This window comes from Osmerus mordax, chromosome 1 (genome assembly GCF_038355195.1).
Source record: "Osmerus mordax isolate fOsmMor3 chromosome 1, fOsmMor3.pri, whole genome shotgun sequence".
Taxonomy (NCBI): Eukaryota; Metazoa; Chordata; class Actinopteri; order Osmeriformes; family Osmeridae; genus Osmerus; species Osmerus mordax.
In genome coordinates this window covers 23,213,153-23,235,740 of record NC_090050.1, presented here as the reverse complement: position 1 = coordinate 23,235,740, position 22,588 = coordinate 23,213,153, and the positions used below count along the sequence as shown (strand labels likewise).

General features: G+C 46.2%; 2 protein-coding genes across 3 annotated transcripts; both read left to right on the top strand.

Moving 5' to 3' along the window:
- The first annotated feature begins 6,497 nt into the window (after positions 1-6,497).
- LOC136941501 (potassium voltage-gated channel subfamily A member 10) lies at positions 6,498-8,174 on the top strand. The gene has a single exon (XM_067234011.1). It carries the CDS (start codon positions 6,498-6,500, stop codon positions 8,172-8,174), a length of 1,677 nt encoding a protein of 558 aa, XP_067090112.1.
- An 8,817-nt stretch (positions 8,175-16,991) lies between these two features.
- Positions 16,992-21,270, top strand: LOC136941525 (apoptosis facilitator Bcl-2-like protein 14). Of its 2 annotated transcripts, none has more exons than XM_067234057.1 (6): positions 16,992-17,224; positions 17,708-18,484; positions 18,699-18,803; positions 19,165-19,226; positions 19,587-19,847; positions 20,589-21,270. In XM_067234057.1, the coding sequence occupies exons 2-6, from the start codon at positions 17,716-17,718 to the stop codon at positions 20,625-20,627; spliced, it is 1,236 nt and encodes a 411-aa protein (XP_067090158.1). In that variant the 5' UTR covers positions 16,992-17,224; positions 17,708-17,715; the 3' UTR covers positions 20,628-21,270. The 2 variants fall into 2 exon arrangements, with proteins under 2 accessions (XP_067090158.1, XP_067090149.1); XM_067234048.1 differs by having other exon boundaries at positions 16,992-17,564.
- The last annotated feature ends 1,318 nt before the right edge of the window (positions 21,271-22,588 follow it).

Below are 22,588 nucleotides of genomic sequence, written 5' to 3'. Positions count from 1 at the left end.
GTTGCATCACACTAAACATCTGTCGTGTTTCCTGACGGCCCGAGCGCACCGTGACCAAGAGACGCACGCTTCTGACGGCTCGCACAGACGCTTCTGACGGCTCGCACACTGCTCCGTCCCAGAGCAGTGACACGAGGTTTGACTCGTCCAGCAGGCAGGCAGGTAGGGTGAAATGCCTTGCCCAAGGACACAACGTCATCTGGCACAGCCAGGAATCGAAACGGCAACCTTCTGATTACTAGCCGGATTCCATAACCGCTCAGCCACCTGACTCCCTAGAGTTGAGGAGCGGCCTGTATTCACCATCTTGACTTCAGCCCAGTGGTGAGTACATGGTGTTTGAAGTACAGCAGGTTGTCGGCTACAATGCAGTAGCTTGTTATTGTATGTTTAGGGTTAAGATGGGTTTAGCTCAGTGATTAGATTGTGACCCTGAGTTAAGGTCCAGCAGCTTTGAACATTTAAGACATTTCAGACGAAACACAAAAACCCACAAAGAAATGGAATGTGGATTGTGTGTGCTTGCGTGTTAGTGTGTGTGTGCTTGCGTGTTAGTGTGTGCTTGTGTGTTAGTGTGTGTGTGTCTTTGGTCCGTGCTCGTGTTGCGTGGGGCAGATGGAGCCCTCCAGGAGGTCCTGGAGCAACCCTGACTTCCTGTGGTCACAACCCTGACTTCCTGTGGTCACAACCCTGACTTCGTGTGGTCACAATCCTGCTTCTGCCCACCTGTCAACTTCTTCCTGTTTCCACACACCTGTAGTCCTCTTCCTGTTTCTACACACCTGTAGTCCTCTTCCTGTTTCCACACACCTGTAGTCCTCTTCCTGTTTCTACACACCTGTAGTCCTCTTCCTGTTTCTACACACCTGTAGTCCTCTTCCTGTTTCTACCTGTTTCTTTATGTGTATATGAGCTATATTTTACAACCTGTGTTCTTGGATTGTGTTTCTACGCCCACCTGCTGGTAACTGATTAGGATGCAACAGCAGGGAAAAAACATGCTCCATGACCACAGATAGATTAAACACAAAAAACGACTCTTTACGTGGTGACACCGTTATGGTGGATGAGTTATGGTTTGTGAAAAGCAATTTTTTTTTTTAAGGCAGCTCAAATGACCACCACAACCCTAACTCCACTTGACATGCATCCATGAGACATGCACCACCCAGAACAGGGGGGAAGGAGGGGGAGGGGATGAAGTGGGGGAGGAAGGAGGGGGAGGAGGGTTGTTGACATGTGTTTTGGAGGAGCCGTGCTCTAACTTGCTCTCCACCATCTCTATCCCTCACCCTCCTGACGAGAGATCTGGAGGGCGTCCAGAAGACCATCTTAGTGTGAGATCCTCCAGTCCTGTTCTCACAGCCTGGCTCACAGAGCTTACATCACTGACCTCCTCAATCACCTAATCTTCTTAATGGTGTACAGTCATCAGGGCAGACACTAGTGCCTGTACGGCTGGAGGGGAGGGAGGGTGTTTGTGTTGTCTGTCGATCTGTCAATCTGTCAATCTGTCAATCAGTCAGTCTGTCTTGTCTAGTTTAGTCTTGTCTGTCTGTCTACCTGTCTGCCTCCCTGTCTTGTGTTTAATCATTGATAGAAGTGTGACCTTGACTGGAGGATTGCTGCTTCTATATGTCATATGACGCCTGAAAACAATCCAGTTCGGACTACAAGTCGCACTATCCCTTCTGTTTTCATAAAGTATAATATTTACACACACAGTAAAGTGTGCTTATTAGTTAGCAGATCTTTTTCTAAGGATACAGCTCATCCCTTCCATGTCCTCCTCCCCTCCCCTCCCCTCCCCTCCCCTCCCCTCCCCTCCCCTCCCCTCCCCTCCCCTCCCCTCTCCTCTTATTTCCTGTCCTCTCCTGTCCTCTCCTGTCCTCTCCTCCCCTCCCCTCCCCTCTCCTCTCTGATACTTTAAGTGATGACTACGTTGGCCCACAGTAGTGTGCTCCTTGACTTAGGAGTTGACCTCTCCTTCAGCCCTCTGGTCCCCCCGGTCCTCTGACCCTGACCCCCTGACCTCTAAACCCTCATCTATTCTGTTTCCGAGGGGAATAGAAGGGAACTCCAGATATAGAATTACTAGACTGAGATGCTGCTGGGGATTCTACCAAGGCTAAACTATAGGATTACCTGTATGGAATAACTAGGGCAAGCAGCCAGACATGACCCTCTGAAAACCTGTTAGCCTTAGTGGTTAAATCTATGATGGGCTGTTTAGATAGGGTTTCTAGTTAATGTATATGATGGTCTGTTTAGATAGGGTTTCTAGTTAATGTGGGGCCATATGATACTTCTGCTTCAATTACAACTCATTTCCCATCCTGCTTTTTGATCTGTGTGTTGTGTATATAGGTTTGTTCAACACCCATACAGAGATAGAAACATAATCTCTTTTGAGGCTGGCTGCATAAAAGGACGAGGCCATAGATGTGCACATTCTAGAATTGTTTGGAATGACGACGCAGACTGTACTGAAAAGATGGACATATCGTTTTGTAGATGGGCGAATTTGCCGTTGGTAATCTTGTTCTGTGGCACGTACATGTTTTGTGTGGCTTCATGTGCAATTTATTCTTTGGAATTACAGTGTTGCGCTATAATACAACTGGAAAATAAACTGTTTGTTGTTACCTAACTTGATATTGCTGCTTCTTGAGGTTCGCCTCAGGTGAGGCATGCAGCACGTAGGCATGTGGATCATGTATCTGTCTGTACAGACACACAAACCTACACCTAAACACACCCTAACACACGCACCTACACACAGATACACACACACCCTAACACGTTGTGATATTGTCATGAGAGACTTGGGAGAGAGTGGCACTGCAGCAGAAGTTTACCGCACAGCGCCTCCCTCCCTCCCTCCCTCCCACCCTCCCACCCTCCCTCCTTCTGTCCTTCACTCTTTCCTTCACGCTCCTCCATCACAAGTGCAGCGGATGGATTGATTAGACGCCTGATTCTCTCTCTCTTTTTCTTTTTGTCTCTCGGACACTTTCTTTCCCTCCCTACCTTTTTACTATTTTTCTGTCTTTTTTGTCTCTCTCTCTCTTTCCCCCTCCCTCTCTCTCTCCTCCCCCCCTCTCTCCCCCCTTCTCTCTCTGTATTCATGTCTGCGGTGTTAAAGTGACAGGCAGTGCTGCAGTTTCTCTCAGTAATGACATGCTAAGGACACTGCAGGCCCATGCAACATCAGCTCCCTGTGGGGAAGTAGGTGGGCTGGGTGTGTGTGTTTGTATTCATGTGTGTATTGTTGTGTGTTCATGTGTGTGTTGTTGTGTGTTCATGTGTGTGTTGTTGTGTGTTCATGTGTGTTCATGTGGATGAGTGTGTTCGGGTGGATGAGTGTGTATGTGTGTGTGTGCCGAGGGGGGGGGGGTTGACCTTGATGTTATGAACTCCAGACACCTGCAGTAGTTCTGTTCATGCTTACCCTGCACACCACACCTCAACACAGCACAGCACAACACAGAAGAATAGCACAATGCACTACGGTACAGCACAGCACAGCAGAGTGTCACCAGAGGACTGTGACTCCGAACTGTGGCAGAGAAGGAAGGGAGAAAGGGGGAGGAGAAAATAGATGAGAGGATTTTCTTCTGACTGCAGAAGAGTGTCTCTCTCTCTGTTGTGTAATGTGAGTCCTCCAGCCATGCCAACTAGGCTGTCCTTCTCAGGGGCACCAGGGGGATTAGTAATCTCTATATACTGTGTGTATTTAAATTAGGAATTTTATTCTTTCAAAGAAATCAGCAAAAGACTGAGAAATGGATGGACGCATAGATGAATAGAAAGAAAGATGGATGGATGCATGGATGGATGGATCACCCATGGAATAGATGAGAAATCCTGTCAGCACTGCTGTGCTTCGTGACAAGCGGCCATGTTGTTAATTTGACAAAAGCGTTTCTAGTTGGCGCGGGTTGGCAGCTGGCAGAAACACCAGGAGGACTGAAATATGGGCCAGCAATCTGGGAGAAGAAGATCTACAGGAAATCCATTCTCAGCACCTTCGGACAGAACATCTAGTTTCACCCTGTCACCTCGGAGAGACAGAGATTTCAGCTTTCATGAATAGATATCTGACCTATTGCTTTGTTTGTTAAAATTGAAATTTCAACACACTCTGACTTACATTCACCTGCATGGCTGAATCTATCCGTAATCGCCCAGTCACACTCCAAGGTCAAAGGGCACACACACACACCCAGAAGGCCTGTGTGTGTGTGTTGGGACTGTGGAATCCAGGACTGGTTTCAGGGCCGTGCATCGCATTTGAGACACCAGCCTGACATCCGAGTGTGTGTGTATGGGCGTGTGTAAATGTGTGTGTGTAGGCGGGTGTGTGTAGATGTGTGTGTGTAGATGTGTGTGTGTAGGTGTGTGAATGTGTAGGTGGGTGTGAATGTGTAGGTGTGTGTGTGTGTAGGTGTAATGAGTGGAGCCGAGTTAGGAAGAGGGGAGGGGGAGTGGAGGGGGGAGGGAAGGGGGGAGGGGGGGGGGCATCCCAAGGTGAGGTGGATTGGATGTTATCCTCTGTGTGCTTAGTCTGCAGTCGCAAGGGTGAGACAACTGTCCTCTCCTCCCGGCCGCGTCAAACCGCTGCTGGCTCCAGGACTGGGGGAGATCTCCTGGAGCATCCTGGCGGTCAGCACCTCTCCTCCACCAGCCCGCAGAGCACTGCCCGGCAGGAGGACCGCGACACACAGAGAGGGGGAACCCCAACGTATACCACAGAGGAAGACGCACAGTGTATGTGGACACGTATGTGTGTATTGTTTTATGCCATGTGTATGTGAGAGGGAGAGAGAGAGAGAGAGAGAGAGAGTGTGTGTGTGTGTGAGAGAGAGAGAGAGAGAGAGAGAGAGAGAGAGAGAGAGAGAGAGGGAGGGAGGGAGAGAGTGTGAGTGTGAGAGAGAGGGAGGGAGAGAGTGTGTGTGAGTGTGTGAGTGTGTGTGTGTGTGTGTGTGTGTGTGTGTGTGTGTGTGTGTGCGTGAGTGTGTGCATGATGGCGTCTCTGCTTTCGGATAGGGTGTAAGATGACTCTGTGGGATCTTTAATAGCGCTGGAGTCAGGCAGACCTCCAGGTTGTGTCGTGGCTGAACAGAGGAAGACGGCGCTCGAGGGGCAGACTGCAGCTGAACACCTGGGCTCCTCTCAGCCCGCTGTAACCTTGGTAACCTTGGGACGGTTCCGGTGAGTTCCAACATCTGCAGCCCACAAAGCTGGCTCCTGAAAACTATTTTAGCAGACTTGGTTTCTGTGTCTGGCCTGTGTTGGTGTGTGTGTGCTCAGGTGAGTGTTCAGGATGTGTTGTATGTTGTTGTTGCTATTGGCGGTGTTGGGGTGATGTGGATTGTTTTGATTGTCTTGAAGGAACAATAATGTTGTTGTTTGTGCATATTTTGCATTGTAGCTTGTCTTAGGAACAGCTTGAAAACATTATGTAAACCGAAATAATCCTTGATGTAAGGAAACATGAACCATAACCGATAGTGATTCTGATAGTTATAAGAATATCTGATGTCTGCATGCTGAATAGAGAAAGTTTGTTTTAAAGCCTGGCCATCAGACATTGATGAACCTTATTGTTTATACTCACTTAATTTTCACATATTTTTCTATAAATTATTGTACCCTCCGCCCCCTAAACGCACACTATTTTTACCCACAATGTCCTTGGCTCAGGACACGATGAATGAATATGAACTCACGTTTCATTCAGATCAATTGAATATGGAGGAACTGTGTGCTACCTGCCAAAGACTGCAACGTGAGTTGACACGGGTCCAAGAGATTCTCTCTCCGAGCTTCTTGGGCCCTTGGTGTCAAGTAAAGACAGAGTTTGCAGGAGGCGCCTGTCGGGATATAGTTACCTGTCTAAAGCAGACAAGTGGAAAGATTAACAACCACTTAACAACCACATTTTTACCAGCACTGAGATCAGTCCAGATCTGAAGTGTCAATGTACCGTCGACGTCCGCAGTAGAAAGAATAAGGTTGTACAGGTTCTGCGTGGTGTGAAAGAGGGGAAAGATTCAAAGCCTAACTAGCCTAGAATAACTCTGTTCTAGTGAGGATTTGTTTTTGTATCACTTATCACCTCAACCTGCTAATTTCAACAGAAACTTAAGCAAATATCTTGCCTGCCTGCCCTCAATGACAGAGAGACACTGACTGCAGAATTCAGTGTAATCTGACACAACTATTCATTGTCTATTTTCAGGTTACCAGGAAAGGACTGAGTCAGGATACCTGGTTGGATCCACGCCGGTCTGGATGCACACCAGCACAGAAGAAGCCCTCACGGGATCTCCAGAGCAACGCTGGCTGTGGCAACTTCTCCTTTCCCTCTCTCCACACCGGCCTAACGACCAGGACCAGGACCAGGACTGGATCCAGAACCAGGACCAGGACCAGGACTGGGGCCAAGACAAGCACCAGGACCTGAACCTTGACTGCAGCTGCCAGAAGAGGTGATGGAAGTACCGCTGGTTAACTTTGAGAACATGGATGACGTTGGCATCCACATGGGAGACCCCAGTGACTCAGGTTACCCCACCACGCCCACATCCGAGGCCCCGGACCAGAACCTGGCCACCAACCGCCTCGCGACCCCCCAACAGTCCCCCAGCAGAGGTCGCAGGGGCCCAGAGACCTCGCCTTCGACCCCGCCCACGGTCAGCAACAAGGGCCACTCCAGCTGTGGCAGTCTGATATCCAACCTGAAGCTGTTGATCAACAGTGAGACTTCGCCCACCGACAGTGTCTTCAGCCGGCTGAAGGAATGTGCCGACAACGAGGACCTGTTTGAGAAACAGCGAGTGGTAAACCCTCCCAACCACAAGGTTCTCATCAACGTGTCTGGGATGAAGTATGAGACACAGATGAGCACCCTGACTCAATTTCCAGACACTTTGCTTGGAGATCCGATGAAACGGATGCGGTACTTTGACCCGATGAGGAACGAGTATTTCTTCGACCGGAACCGGCCCAGCTTCGACGGAATCCTCTACTTCTACCAGTCTGGGGGTAAACTCAGACGACCGGCCAACGTCCCCTTGGATGTTTTCGTAAACGAGATTGTTTTCTACGAGTTGGGACACGAAGCCATGGAGCAGTTCCGCGAGGACGAGGGTTTCGTCAAAGAGCCCGAGGTGCCTTTGCCCACCAACGAGCTTCATCGTCAGTTCTGGCTCCTGTTTGAGTACCCCGAGAGCTCCAGCGCTGCCCGCACCGTGGCCTTGGTGTCCGTGTTCGTCATCGTCATCTCCATCTTCATCTTCTGCCTGGAGACTCTGCCAGAGTTCCGCGACGAGCCGGACTACTTCCCGATCCCGGCCCAGGGCTCCAACATGTCCCTGCTGCCTCCCAGCGCCGTCCAGAAAAGCGTGCTGGCCTACATCACCGACCCCTTCTTCATCGTGGAGACCATCTGCATCATCTGGTTCTGCTTCGAGCTGGGGGTTCGCTTCGTGGTCTGCCCCAGCAAGAGGGATTTCTTCAACAACATCATGAACATCATCGACATCGTCTCCATTTTTCCTTACTTCGTAACCCTGGTGACGGAGCTGGCGACCACTCCGGATGACGACATCAACTCCGGCCAGAACATGTCGCTGGCCATCCTGCGGATCATCCGTCTGGTGAGAGTCTTCCGTATCTTCAAACTCTCCCGCCACTCCAAGGGGCTTCAGATTCTGGGTCAGACCCTGAAAGCCAGCATGAGAGAGCTGGGCCTGCTCATCTTCTTCCTCTTCATAGGGGTGATCCTGTTCTCCAGTGCCATCTACTTCGCCGAGGTCGACGAACCACAGACCCAGTTCGTCAGCATCCCCGACGGATTCTGGTGGGCCGTGGTGACCATGACGACAGTCGGCTACGGCGACATGTGCCCCATCACCATGGGGGGCAAGATGGTGGGCACCCTGTGCGCCATCGCCGGGGTCCTGACCATCGCCCTGCCTGTTCCCGTCATCGTCTCCAACTTTAACTACTTCTACCACCGGGAGACAGAGCAGGAGGAGAAGCAGGTGATGGATATCGCCACTGAAGACGCGCAGAAGTCGGTCGACTCGGCCAACAAGTATGGCAGCACCCCGTCTCTCAACAAGAGCAACGGGACCTGGCAGAACGAGAAGAGCGTTGTGAACTGATCCTCCAGGCATCAGGACAGCCAGGGGCGGGATAGGACCGCCTCCGTCAAACCTCCGAACATATCTGTCAGTCACATCGATGTTAATTGGTATGATTTTATACGCAGCAACATTCGTACGTGTAAAAACAGTGTTATAATAATTGCATTTCAAACTTAACCTTAAAGCAGCAATTGGTGGTCGTCTGCCCAACTGATATGCATGTGGACGTGTCAAAGTGCAATTAAGACAACATAGTGACTATAATTCCATTTTATGTTAACTTAAACAGGAGGGCTGAGTGGGCTGTTCCTAGCAGAGCTGTAACCAGCAGAAAAAAATGAATTTATTTTCTCAGTATAACCAGTGTAATGTAGCAAAGTTATTTAGTTCTGTTCTTTATGCTAAATATATTCCCATTGACTATGCAGCCACAAGTCACATATGTAGATACAACTAAAAAGTTAACATCATACACATGCTACATTTTCACCTTAGTCTGCACTTTCACCGTACTCCGGACAAAGGGAGAGACGGTGGCATCATGTGCCCGTGTACAGGACACTGTGGGAGGGAGGGAGGTGAGGAAGATACTGCTAAATATATATCAGTAAACTCTGTATGGTGCTTGTACGACTCCACTGCACAACACACATTCCTACATGGCACTCTGCATCTGATAGAATCATCACCAAGTAGTTAAAAAAAACACTTTTAAGAGGCACAAAGTAACATTATTTAATAATAATTCACAATGACTTTACTATACTTTTTTTTTTACAATGTTTGCACTCCTAAGATACTTGATGCTGGATGTTCCTTTTAGAATACAATACAATTACTATGAATACAATATTATCTGGTCGGTCAAGGGTTAGGGTTAGGGTTATCTGGTCAGTCAAGGAAAACAGAATACATACAATCACCATCCCTATCCATCACTACACTGACATCCCTACCCATTACCATCACAATACAGACAATCACTATCCATCACTATACATACCATAACTATAAATGCTGTCACAAATCTTCACAGTCATCACTAAATGTACTATCACTATCCATAACTAAACCATTAGTATCCATCACTAGACATATCAAAACTATTTATCACAAGTATCACTATACATCACTAAACATCCCATCACTATTTATCACTAGACATCCCATCACTATTTATCACTAGACGTCCCATCACTATTTATCACTAGACATCCCATCACTATTTATCACTAGACATCCCATCACTATTCATCACTAGATGTCCCATCACTATTTATCACATGCATCACTATCCATACCATCACTGTACACTCCATCACTTCTATGCACACAGTCAGGGGTGGGTGTTGGGTTAACCATAAGTATGTAAGTACTCAATGCTGTCTGAGCAGTGAAGTATGGCTTTAAACCAACAGATCTTTGCACATCTCTGCCCTCAAAACTGTGACGCTTTATCTCGTTAACATGTGGTTGTCGGCTGTGTTGCATGGATTAGTGAGCGTGCCGAAAGCACGGCTTCAAGAATCTATATGTGTGTTGATCATGTAAAATTCACATGCTGTAGTTATGCATCTTATATTAATTGCAGTGAATGCTCTGAACAGATATGAGATGTGACTTTAGCGTCGGGCACGGAGTGAGTTGAATCATGTTTCGATGCGGTGCCAAACCAGGCACCTGATTGGTGCACATGTTACATATTACGTCTGGGGGGGGAAAAGAAACGAAGAATGAAACTGAGGATGTTTTAGGAGATATGGAACCCCTTGTGGAAAACATATTGTATGTGTTGTCGGCTGAATACTTAATTTAAGCAATACAGGGTATCGTGTAACTTTAGTATTTATTCTATTCAAAATGAATGTATTATGTGCAATGACAGTGCATGGCTGGACATAGGTAAATAGAACACAATAAAACAATACAATCCATACAAAACCACAATACTACCAAAAGATGAAAGAACAAGCCATACCTGCAATCATATCGTGAGTAAGTAAGCAATAAGCCTGACTGTGTTGTCAGAGAATTACTGGGTATTCAGCACTTTACTGGAATAGATAATCTACCAGTTATTAAAGAAATGTAAATGTTTGGACATCGTAGGACACAGCAGCAGAATAATAACTTTCTGTTTTATTCATTATACAGTATTATGAGTGCCTTCAATTAAACATGTACTCTTACAGTAAGTCACGTCACATATTGGTTGGTGTCGTAATTGGTTGGTGTTTTGGTGTGTGGTTAGTGTATATTTTTGTGTAGAATTCTGTCTCCAACATGAAAATCAATGTGTGAACAATTCTTATCCTGGTGTGCCTTTCTATGTCCCGGTATGTCTCTGTGTGTCCCTGTATGTCCCTGTGTCTATGTGTGTCCCTGTGTTTCCCTGTATGTCCCTGTGTCTATGTGTGTCCCTGTGTTTCCCTGTATGTCCCTGTGTCTATGTGTGTCCCTGTGTTTCCCTGTATGTCCCTGTGTTTCCCTGTGTGTCTCTTTGTGTCCCTGTGTGTACCTGTGTGTCTCTGTGTGTCCCTGTATGTCCCTGTGTGTCTCTTTGTGTCCCTGTGTGTCCCTGTATCCCTGTGTGTCTCTGTGTCTCCATTTGTGTCTCTTTGTGTCCCTGTGTCCCTGTGTCCCTGTGTGTCCCTTTGTGTCCCTTTGTGTCTCTGTGTGTCCGTATGTGTCCCTGTGTGTGCAGTACATCACCAGAAAACCAGTGTGAAGGGGACGTGTGGTCTGTCTCCTGTTAGCACCCTGCTCAAGGTGTTAGCATATTCTCACTGCAGACTGGTCACACATCCAGTGTGATGGGGAAATCTCTCTCTGTTTTCTCAACACACCCTCTCGCTCTCCTCCCAACTCGCCCTCTCTCTCTCTCTCTACTCCCAACTCGCCCTCTCTCTCTCTCCTCCCAAGATGCCCTCTCTCTCTCCTCCCAACTCGCCCTCTCTCTCTCCTCCCAACTCGCCCTCTCTCTCTCTCTCTCCTCCCAACTCGCCCTCTCTCTCTCCTCCCAACTCGCCTTCTCTCTCTCTCCTCCCAACTCGCCCTCTCTCTCTCTCCTCCCAACTCGCCCTCTCTCTCTCCTCCCAACTCGCCCTCTCTCTCTCTCCTCCCAACTCGCCCTCTCTCTCTCTCCTCCCAACTCGCCCTCTCTCTCTCCTCCCAGCACCACTTCTCTAACTCTCTCCTCCCTTTTTCTCTACCTCCCTCCCTCCCTCCCTTCCTTTCCTCCTCTCTCGCTCTAAGCCACATTTTCAGCACACATTTTTAGCTGGTGTCTGCCTGATGTCACAGAGGAGGAAAGACAGATTCTTTTTATAAATCTGATACGTACACCAGGGGTCACACTGGGTCACAAAACAGCTGTGTCCTGAAACAACCAGTGAAAAGAACGGATGTGAGAGAACAGAAAACCAGCTAGCCTCAGTCTGCTGTATGCAACCTTTATCTTTCCATTAGGTCATATTACCTTCCCTAACTATGCAAATAAGAACTATCTAAGGTTGCAGGCGTGAGGTTATGAGATGGAATGAGGTGACATACATATATAATGCTGCTTTTGTGAGTAACCTGGTGGCAGGATAAAATCTTTACGTTCTCCTGAGATGTTAAGTAAAGGAGTGCTTAGTGACTGTGCTGTACAGGGTGATACAGAACCGAAAGGTCATATATGTAGAGCGTCACACAGCACTGTTTTCTGCACCCTAACAGTGGTGTGTGATCTGTGGTATCATGCTGTGTGCTTGACAATGCCTTTGACTGAGATAGCTTCAAAAGCATAATAATTGAATTAAATATTCAAAACTGATTAACAATTTATCATGTAATCTGTCTTGGCACCCAAGGCCAGGATCTTGGAGTTGGGACACTGACTGACGATGACCCGAATACGAGAGGAGATTGTCCAATAACAGTAGTTGTGAGGTAAAGCTTAGTGGTTAGAGTGTTTAACAGCAGATCAAGAGATTGCAGGGAGGAATCTTACCCTATGTACTTTGCTTTGGATGAAATCGTGAAATATGTATGTCACATGATCATACTTACATTTATTCATTTAGCAGATTCTCTTATCCAGAGCAACTTACAGTAAGTACAGGGACATTCACCCTGATTCTCTAACCGCTCAGCCACCTGACTCCCTTACTTCATGTAGCACCTCGTGCTGTGTGTCAGACAAAGAGTTATGACTCAGCTTGCGTATGTGAGATTCAGGTTTTTCCTGTTTAATTTTTTTACAAACAAGTTCCATTCACCGGAATTTTGTATTTACTGGTCAGTGTGTTTCTTTATCTGTGCATCCTGTCACTAGTTAACTCCTATCTGAGAGGCCCCAGGACTGATCAGTGATCACTGATAGTGTAGTGATATCCCCCAACACACCCTGGCTGGTATTTTGCCATTAAAGAGACAGGCGGCTCACACAAGGTCAAACACAAAGTGAGTGGAGCATTCATTATTCATGTGCTCTTCGGTGAAGATATCAGATCTATCCTGCCTTGACGCAAACAGAAATCCATTCAAACCCCAGAAAACAGCCTTCCCTGCCAGAAAGCACCTCCTAAGGCAGTTCTAACGACTTTAAGAAATACCACATTTGATGTGCTTCCCGAATACCACCTACTCAGAGATCCTTCCGGCCCAACCTGAGTGACAAACGGACTTTCAGAGTGGAGAGAAAGGAGACGATGCCCAGAGGCCCAGACGATGCATCTCACATCGGAGGATGGGGTTACTGTTTCGTCAGCAGACATGGTAGCAGCCAGAGACACAGAGCCGGCCGGCCAGCGCCCCGGCCAAGTGCCTCTTGGAGGGCAGGGGCTCTGGAGTTCAGGATAGAGGCTCCGTATGTCTGCTCTGGACCTGACACAGTCTCTCCTTTCTCCCTGCCTCGGCCCCTGAGTGTAAGAAACACTTGAGGACGAGAAACACAAGCGTCGGCCTTGGATCTGACCCCTCCCTGCCCTGGATCTGACACCTCCCTGCCCAGACTCTGACGCTACGCTGCTGATCCCCCCCCCACCCCCCTTACCCCCCCACCTGGACAACGGAGCAATCTGCACGGGTTCGATTTTAGATTAAAATTCGGGCGGCACATTCGGCCCTCCGGTATTACCTGGGTATGGATCGATGGTCCTGGTCCTGCTGACCGTTATCTTTCTCTGAGGGGTTTGCATTACTGTCACAGCTGCTCTATTGACCACCAGTTTAATATGATGGAATTACAGGCCGTGACTTTGTAGAAAGGTTTACTATAACAAATCAACAACAGCAGAGGGCCAACAGCAGTGCTCAGGGGGATTTTACCTGCCTGTGTGGGTTTGTTTACTGTGTGTGTGTGTGTGTGCGTGTGTGTGTGTGTGCGTGTGTGTGCGTGTGTGTGCGTGTGTGTGTGTGTGCGTGTGCGGGAGTGTGTGTGTGTGTGTGCGTATGTGTGAGTGTGTTCGTGTGTGTGCGTATGTGTGAGTGTGCGTGTCCATCTGTTCCCTCAGTGTCAGACTGTGTGAAGGACAGGTGGACACATTCTAGGGGACCGTAGGAGTGGGCGTAAACACAGTACAGGAACACTGTGGGAAACACGCACACACTAACACACAAACGTATACACACTAACACACACACTAACACACACACCCTGCTTGAAGATACACCCCAGGTTATATTCTGTGTGTTTACTGATCTGCTGTCAATGACACACACACACAGCATATTTTCCCCCCTCTCTTTCCTGTGCTTTCATAGGTGCTTCCTTTCTGTGCGTATGATATGTCAGATGGAAGGCGTGGCTGGTTCTCCACACACCTGGCTTGCACTGACGGTAAATCATATTTAGCTGCACCTTAGCTTCCAGTGAATCAGTATTGATGACATATCTCAGGGTTCTTCTCTTTTTTGCATGGTATCCCTAGAAACTAAAAATAAAAATGGAAAAAGTCCCTCCCTTATCTAAATCATAAAAGCATAAAAAACAAATATGTATTTATCATTAGGGTATATCAACCATTAGGGTAGGTAGAGAGCTACCAGTCAGCATATCAAGGTGAACATATTTACATGTCTCAATGAAAAAGCCTACTGAAGTCAAAGTCTGAGGGCTATATTTGTCACATGTACTGAATACAGATGGAAAAGGTACACATATCATTCACTGAAGTAGAAGTACAGATAGTCATGTTTAAAAAGACTTAAAGTACTGACTACACTTTTTACTCAAGTTCAAGTAAAGAAGTATGTCATCTGACATATACTAGTTACTAGTAGTTATTACTACTACTTGTTTTAATGTTTTAGTAAAAAGTTGTCCTTTATGATGCACCATAAGGCCTTGCATGGAAGGGAGATGGAGACTCTACTGTACATCTGTGACGTAACAATGGAAGGGAGATGGAGACTCTACTGTATATCCGTGACGTAACAATGGAAGGGAGATGGAGACTCTACTGTACATCTGTGACGTAACAATGGAAGGGAGATGGAGACTCTACTGTACATCTGTGACGTAACAATGGAAGGGAGATGGAGACTCTACTGTACATCTGTGACGTAACAATGGGACTCCCCTGGTCCTGACCCAGAATCCTCCACTGTCAGGCTGAGTTACTGCTAGCTACTACATTATTCAAATGACATTTTGGTCTTCTTTAATAATTCAGAGTGCTTTAAGAGGGCTTGGTTGATGACTGGTCCTCTAACCGTGACAAATATTAGCTTCCTTGATTAGATTTTCACCCTGGACACACAATAAATAATACATTAAGATATAGTATTACAACTGTGCATCTGCTGAGATCGTGTATTTAGTTCTAGATACATTTAAAATAGTTTGTCACCTCGGGTCTTGACAGATTGTTTTCTTACATGGAAAAACTGTTTCCATTCCATCTCAGCTCTCTGAGGTGATCTGTACTAGGACCCGCTCCCAGGGAAAGAGAAAGAATGAGAGGTGACATGATGTGAGATAGGGAGGCGGAGAGAGAGAGAGAATAATAGAGAGAGGAAAAGAAAGAGTGAGTGAAGGAGTGAGAGAGAGAGAGAGAGAGAGAGAGAGAGAGAGAGAGAGAGAGAGAGAGAGAGAGATGGGAGCAGATAACGACTCGTGGAGATAAAGATTGATGAGTGATAAGCCTGGTGGACTCTGAGGGGCTGGTCAGTTGTGTGCACACATCCTCCACACACACGCATAATCCCACACACACACATCCAGTCAACCTCTCCATGTTTCTCCAGAGAGTGATCTTCACACTGGGCCTCATCAGGTTTGGTTGGTGTGTATATCAACATAAGGCTGGGCTTCTCAAGGTCCCATCTTACTGTTGGTCAACCAGTCAACTAGAAAGACTGTGTTATAGCAAAGCATTTGTTTTGATGTAGTTGTTGGTCGGTGCAGTTCAAATCAAGGCTGTGGACTCCACCTGTCTTTTGTCTTTTTTTTACTATACAAAACAAACAGTATACTTTTGATAAACCATGCCAAAATCAAGGTTTGTCACACTTTGGGGCTTTATCAAAGACAGTGTGAGTTTATTTATTCTCTCAGCCTTAATACTTTGACAAAGAGCAGTTATTGTTCTTTGCACGAGGATACTGTGACACCATGTGGCCCCTGATGTGCTACTGCAGCTTGTTCCTCAAAGTGCCTCGTTGTACATTTCTGAGCATACCTAGGCTAAACATGAAAAACTCAAGCGGCAACAACTGCTAAAACAGACGATTACATATTAGGATAATCAACCCAAGTTAGTTCCCTGGAAGCATGTGTCTCACTCTCACCTGTATTACAACAGTAAGCTTGCTCATGCAGGAGCAGGAAACACAACAATCTGTTAGTTGTTTTTTTAGTTGGCAGGTAGTTTTGAAGGGGTTGCGCAATAGGGATGTTTAATGAATGATTTAAAAACTATCAACGCCAGACTACCGCACCCTTGTTGGCAAACCCTGACTTGAACTGGCAGAAACATTCCACTCTTTGGTCTTGCTGTCAGTGCTGGTTAAGGAAAAGTAAAGGAGGTTAAAACTAGGCATGCATATTGAAGAGTATTGCTATATCCAGTTGTAGCATTGAAGTTTAGGCAACCTTTGTTTTAAAGTGTTGCCGAATTATGTAATACTTATTGAGACCCAGTCACATGGACATAACAGGTCGGCTGTAAAAGCAGTTTATGAGTGAGATAAGACCTGTATAATCTGTAATGATGGGCCAGGAATGCCATTAGGAGTGCAAAACCTGATCTGTGTTCGGTCTGTGTTTCAGCTGGGACTGTAACTCACTGTGAGGTCATACCGCCTATACCGATTTAACAACATGTCATATCAGCAGAATGTACTATTTTCAAATGTTAATCAAAAGATTTACTATGGCGAATCCCATGATAATTGTCATTTTTCTCACCCATAACACCCTCACCCCCCTCGCCAACACACACACATTTAATTCATAATTTCCCATCCACTGTCGTATTGAACTAAACATGTCAGTTTCATTACAGTGTTGTATATAGGCCTCATGGAAAAACGAATTACGTTTTATGCCCTCACTATTGAAACCCACCGATAAAGAGTTAGGCCTACTGAAGTTGGAGATAGCAGGCCAAAGATAAGCTGTCTGTATTGCAATGTAGCCTGCATGCTGCAATACTGTTATCGGTAAAAGGTCAATTCAGGTGGATGTCTTTCTCTGAAACCACCTGGTAGGAGGCCAGGCCATACGACCAAAGTACTTCCTATTGGTCGTGAGAGCACAGAGAAACGAGTTGTAAATCGATGAACATGTCACTGATCGCCTGAGCGAAACCATAAACAAGCGAACACGGAAGACGAAATTCCCCTAAGTGTAACGTCGGTCTGTCGGGGATTTAGCAGACGCACGTAGCGTTAGGTGTTGTTGGTTACCTTCCCGACTGCCACCCCCGCTATTCGCAAACACAGGTGATAGGTTTAAGGTGAAAAAGTAGGTGGAGATTGGAGACATGTCCCTACATGGACGAAGAATGAGCTAAGTTTTCAGTCATAAATTATAGCGTAGAGCTCCACTCCAACGGTCGTCGAAAAGCACGAGATTTAAGGTGGGTTCAGTTTATTCGGTAACAGTCATTATATTACCACGTAGGCTATAATTTTGAAACAGATGTTGTAGCCCAATTTACACTAGTGTAAGACTACTCGCGTCTATTTCTCGGAAATGTAAAATGGGCAATAAACTTACAATATCGCATTTCCTTGTTCAGACAAGTCGTAAATGTTTTCCAAGTTTTGCATTAGTAAGCCTAACTTTACAAGGTACTCAATGAGATTCAAACTCACCGAGATATTGTAGCAGGTAAATCATAAAACTTGTGGACAGGCTGCATAGTGTAGGACCGGTATAAGTAGCTTCGAGATATTCAGGCATAGCCCACAGCACAGGTGAGTGCATCGCAAAAGATGCAACATGACACATGAAGCCTAAATGCTTACGCGCACGTCACTGAACGTCATTCATACTAGTAGTGTAGGTAGGCCTATGTCAATTTAAATGTAATCTGTGATGTTCTTGTTTTAATCTACAGTTTCTATCATGGAGCAAACAAACCAGGACAGGCTGCATGACAGTCAGCTGATTTACGTTAGCCGGAAGGACACTACCCGGCTTCTGGAGGTGTACGTGAAGCGTAGCATCAGCCTGAATGATGGCACAGCACCTAGACAGGGAGACAAGCTAAATAACTGGACGTCGATCAGAAACAGAAAAGTCCGCCGACATTCCAGTGACTCCTCCGTCATTTTGAGCTTGCATGATGAACCGATGGTCTCGGTTGAAGCCCCCGTCACCCTCTCCAACCAGTCAGTGGACCAGAAGAAGGAGAAGCCACGCAAGATGCGCAAAAAGGACACGCTGAAGAAACTGATGTCTTTTACAGACAAAAGGAGTAGCAGACAACCCAGTGAAATCTCCACACAGTTCAGCACACACGACAACGCAGTTTTCAAACCGGAGGCCGTCGACGAAGTTCCCTTTGCGCAGACTAACAAGTCGTTGGACACGGAGAAGCCACGGAAAGCGGCCAAGAAGAGCAAGAAGAAGCACTCGTTATGGAAAAGTTTTGTGGGTTTCTTCACAGGAAAGGATCCCCAGCAAAAAGAGGACTCGGCGCCCAGCCCCGACGCCCTAGCTAATCCGACACCGTTTCCGGAGATGCCTACGCCCACAGGTGGATTATGCCTGCCGCTGCCCCAGCCCGGTACCTCCACATCCATCAGAAGAAAAAAATCAAAAAAACGGTCTTCCAAGAAAAGGCTCTCGTTTGGAAGATCATTTCGGAAAGATGGCATCACCAACATTGAATGTAAGTTGGAGACCAAGTGATATCGAAAGTTATCCTTCTGAAACAACCGTGTATTTACTTGTTATTGCATATACTGTATTACTGTACTAACAACAACCCATTAAGACGTTTGCATAATCAAACTGTCACTACTTCCTGTTAAAATTCTCAATTGAGTATTGATCAAGTGTTGATCAGTCAATCAACTGATTAATTTCTATCTTCTTGTATGCAGATGTTGCCAGTTTGGTACCTCCTGATTCCTACTATGAGAAAGTGACAGACGAACTGGAGAGGATTGTACAAGAAGTCCAAGACACAGACGAGAAGCTTACAAATGGTGAACAAAACAAAACAACTTCTTTAGCTTATTTATAAGGTTTTTGTTTTTCATAATAAAAAATGTTGGTCCAGTTAGTCATGGTTGTGAGAATTAGTGAGAATTCTCACAATGAATGTGAGAATTTGCACCTCGGAAGTTGTGGTGGTAGTGTTGTGTCAACTTGACTGAAATGTGAAAACTAAATCTGCCAAAATACAAAAAACAAGAACACACTAACCCAACCTGATAAGTCAACCCGTTGACGTTACACATTTAATTGACACGATAGACACGAACAAAACAAAAAACCTTAACATAATGAGACAAACAGCTGGCTCATGATTGGCTGCTGATTACCAGTCTTGTTTTCTGTTTTCAGAGGATGTTATTGACAGAATCATTGCTCTGATGAAGCACGAAGGGGATGCCATAGACAACAAGGTCAGTGCTCTCCTGCATGTACCACAAAACACATAATTAAGGAAAACAGTTTATACTGATACTGGACATTGCCTGGTATTAATCCATGATGAACACATCTTCCAAACTTAGACAGCCATGTCGATCACGGCTTGAGTTCTGATTCCAATCATCTTTAGTTATCTGTAATACAGTAAGGTTGCTATTTGCCTTCTGACTTACTTTAGTAGAAATTCAGATTTAGAACCAGGGAGGATATAGGTTTAAAAAAAAAAAATGCTAGGAAACAGATGAGAGAAGAAACAAGAATTCCAACCTACCTGTACTTGAAACCTGAACTTGTGAGGGAACTTGAAAAATGCGAACCTTTTCTTCCTGCAGCTGAAGGAAAACTCCAGCATCAGCCCTTTCTTCAAGACCATGACGTACAGCTCCTTCCAGCTCCTGGCTGACAGCTACGTAGACACAGAGAGCCCCAGCATGCCTGGCCACCACCCTGTTCCCAACACAGCCCCGGAGCTGGTCAAGCTGGCCTTCACTCTGGACTTCACTGCCCGGGTGGCCAGCCTCTCCAGACACTCCAACCACATCATGGGCCTGGGCAGCCGCTACCTAGATGAACGTTTCTCCTACACCACGCAGGTGGGTGTCAAAACACCGGAGAGAGGGAGGGAAGGAGGGAGGAACAAACTGAGGGAGGGAGGGAGGGGAGGGGAGGGGAGGGGAGGGGAGGGAGGGAGGGAGGGAGGGAGGGAGGGAGGGAGGGAGGGAGGGAGGGAGGGAGGGAGGGAGGGAGGGAGGGAGGGAGGGAGGGAGGGAGGGAGGGAGGGAGGGAGGGAGGGAGGGAGGGAGGGAGGGAGGGAGGGAGGGAAGGAAGGAAGGAAGGTCTGTGTCTGTAGTCCTTCTGTTAACTGCCAGCCTGTACGTGTTCCTGCTGTAAGTAATCTCTGATCTTAACATGACTGGATGGTTGAAAGGGTTGTCAGCTCCCTGCCCCAGCTGTGTGGACCCATCTTGTCAGATTAGGAGTTTCTTTAATAAGTGAGCGAAGAGCTTTATTGTTTTTGTGCAGCCAGGATAGCTTGACAAGAAATCCTGTCTACAGCTGTTATGTTGAATTCCTCTGTGCTTGTCAACTGTTAAATGAAACGGAACATCAGGTTCCTAAAATAGACTGGCTTCAGTTACAGAGAAGGTTAGAGTCCCCCTCTGCTATAGAACTTCACATACCGTACATAATTTTCAGCCAATCCAGTTTTTCCTTTAAGCAAGGCACATCGTACAGCAACACGTAGACACAAAACAGAAAAATATCTTGTTGCATGAAAAAGTTCATTGAAATTATTAATTGTTCATTAAACAGGCTTATTCTACTTTTTGCAGGCTGTCCCAGATCATGCGGTGACAAGCGATTGTGAGTGAGGACGTATAAACCCGTGATAATGCCTCGGGTCTCTAGACCCGTGATAATGGAACTATGTGTGGACTTGGAAAACACGAACCATGACGACGACCTTTGAACCTAAACAGAGATATAAAGCATCTGTCAATCAACAGAAAATCCCCTGTTATGAAGTCACAGGTCTACTTCATTTAAAGTAGAGAGACTGCTGTTTATTCATCTGTAATCCCCCTGTAAATAATGGACTGTAAATAATGACCCATCTAAGACGGCTCAATATTGACTTTACGGACAACCTCAATCAGCGAACCATGTCAGAGGACCTATATGTATCCACCTATGCATGGACTGGATGGGTTTACAGTGAATGCATTTGACAGCACTTATCAGTACACTAACTCCACATAATCCAGTAAAGAAAAAGCTAAAAATATGTATGTGTAGCCTTTTTAATATATAGTATTTAAAAAGTACTTAAAATGTACTTAATGTTGTTGAATTCAACTCAATCCAGTCACCCTTTGACATAAAACTGGATAAAAATGTAAAATAAATATAAATAGTATATGTAGTAAAACAAGATGTGCATGCAGGCATTCACATATTGTTTGTAAAAATGTATGGTTTCTATTTTTGTTACTTTTATTAAATTAGTTTAATTTATTTGGTCTCTCTACACCCTCATTTGTACATCTGCCTCTACCTCTGCCTGTACCCCTTCCTCTACCTCTGCCTGTACCCCTTCCTCTACCTGTACCCCTGCCTGTACACCTTCCTCTGACAGGCTCTTATCCTCCTCTTCCTCAATACTCATGAATGTCAGAGGTGCTTCTTGATGGATCACTACCTCCTGTATCCAGGTCTCTCAGAGTGGAGCTACAGAGAGCGAGAAGAGAGAGAGAGAGCGAGAGAGAAAGAGAGAGAGAGAGAGAGAGAGAGAGAGCGAGAAAGAGAGAGAGAGAGAGAGAAGGGGGCAGGGCTTCTAGGCTGGAAGTCCAACCCCAGGCTAGGGTCAGAGACGAGGCCCCAGGGGTGAGAGGCTGGCCTTTATCTGGGGGGGCTGTAAAGAGGCTGGGGGTGGGGGCTGAGACACTGGACAGAAGAGTAGTCTCTCAGCTCAGTCTGCAGATGCCGATGAGGATGGAGGGATGAGGAGGTGGGGAGTGTGGGAGGAACATGCCTCTAGAAATCTCAGAAACAGACAAGCCTCGACAAGGAGAAGACTTATCCGTTTGGAGAGTGAAGTGTTTAATACACTCTGAACAAAAATATAAGTCAACATGTAAGATTTTGTTAACAGCTCATTAAAAAAATCGGTGAACTGAAATTGATGAGGCCAAAATCTATGGCTTTTGGCAAATATGTTGTTGTATATTGTTATTCAGTGTAGAAACCCGACCTAGAACCTGTTCTTCATATTCCATTGAAACTCAGTTGGAACCTAGCCAATGAAGTCATTTTGAAAACAACATGACTTGCATGTGAAGTCTAACACAACAGGGATTTTAAAAATGTTTTTCGCCTCTCGCGTGTATAGGCTATTTACATTTAGTAGACGCTCTTATCCAGAGCGACTTACAGTAAGTACAGGGACATTCACCCCGAAGCAAGTAGGGTGAAGTGCCTTGCCCAAGGACACAACATCATTTGGCACAGCTGGGAATCGAACAGGCAACCTTCAGATTACTAGCCCGAATCCCTCACCGCTCAGCCACCTGACTCTCTATTTGGCCTTTGCTGTAAGACTAATCAACCTTCCTTCACAAGAAAATGAGAACTGTGAACAATTACCAAACTCGGTTGCGTAGAAATATGCCAGTCATAACCACATAGACTTTAGTGCCACTAGTAATTGCATGTTACGTCAGGTAGCATTCGTTGGTCGGCGGTATCACCTCCCTCCCTTCCCTCCAGTGTTTACCTTGTCCTTTGACAACCACTTCACAAACACTGCTTTAGTCTGCCACACCACAGAAAAGTT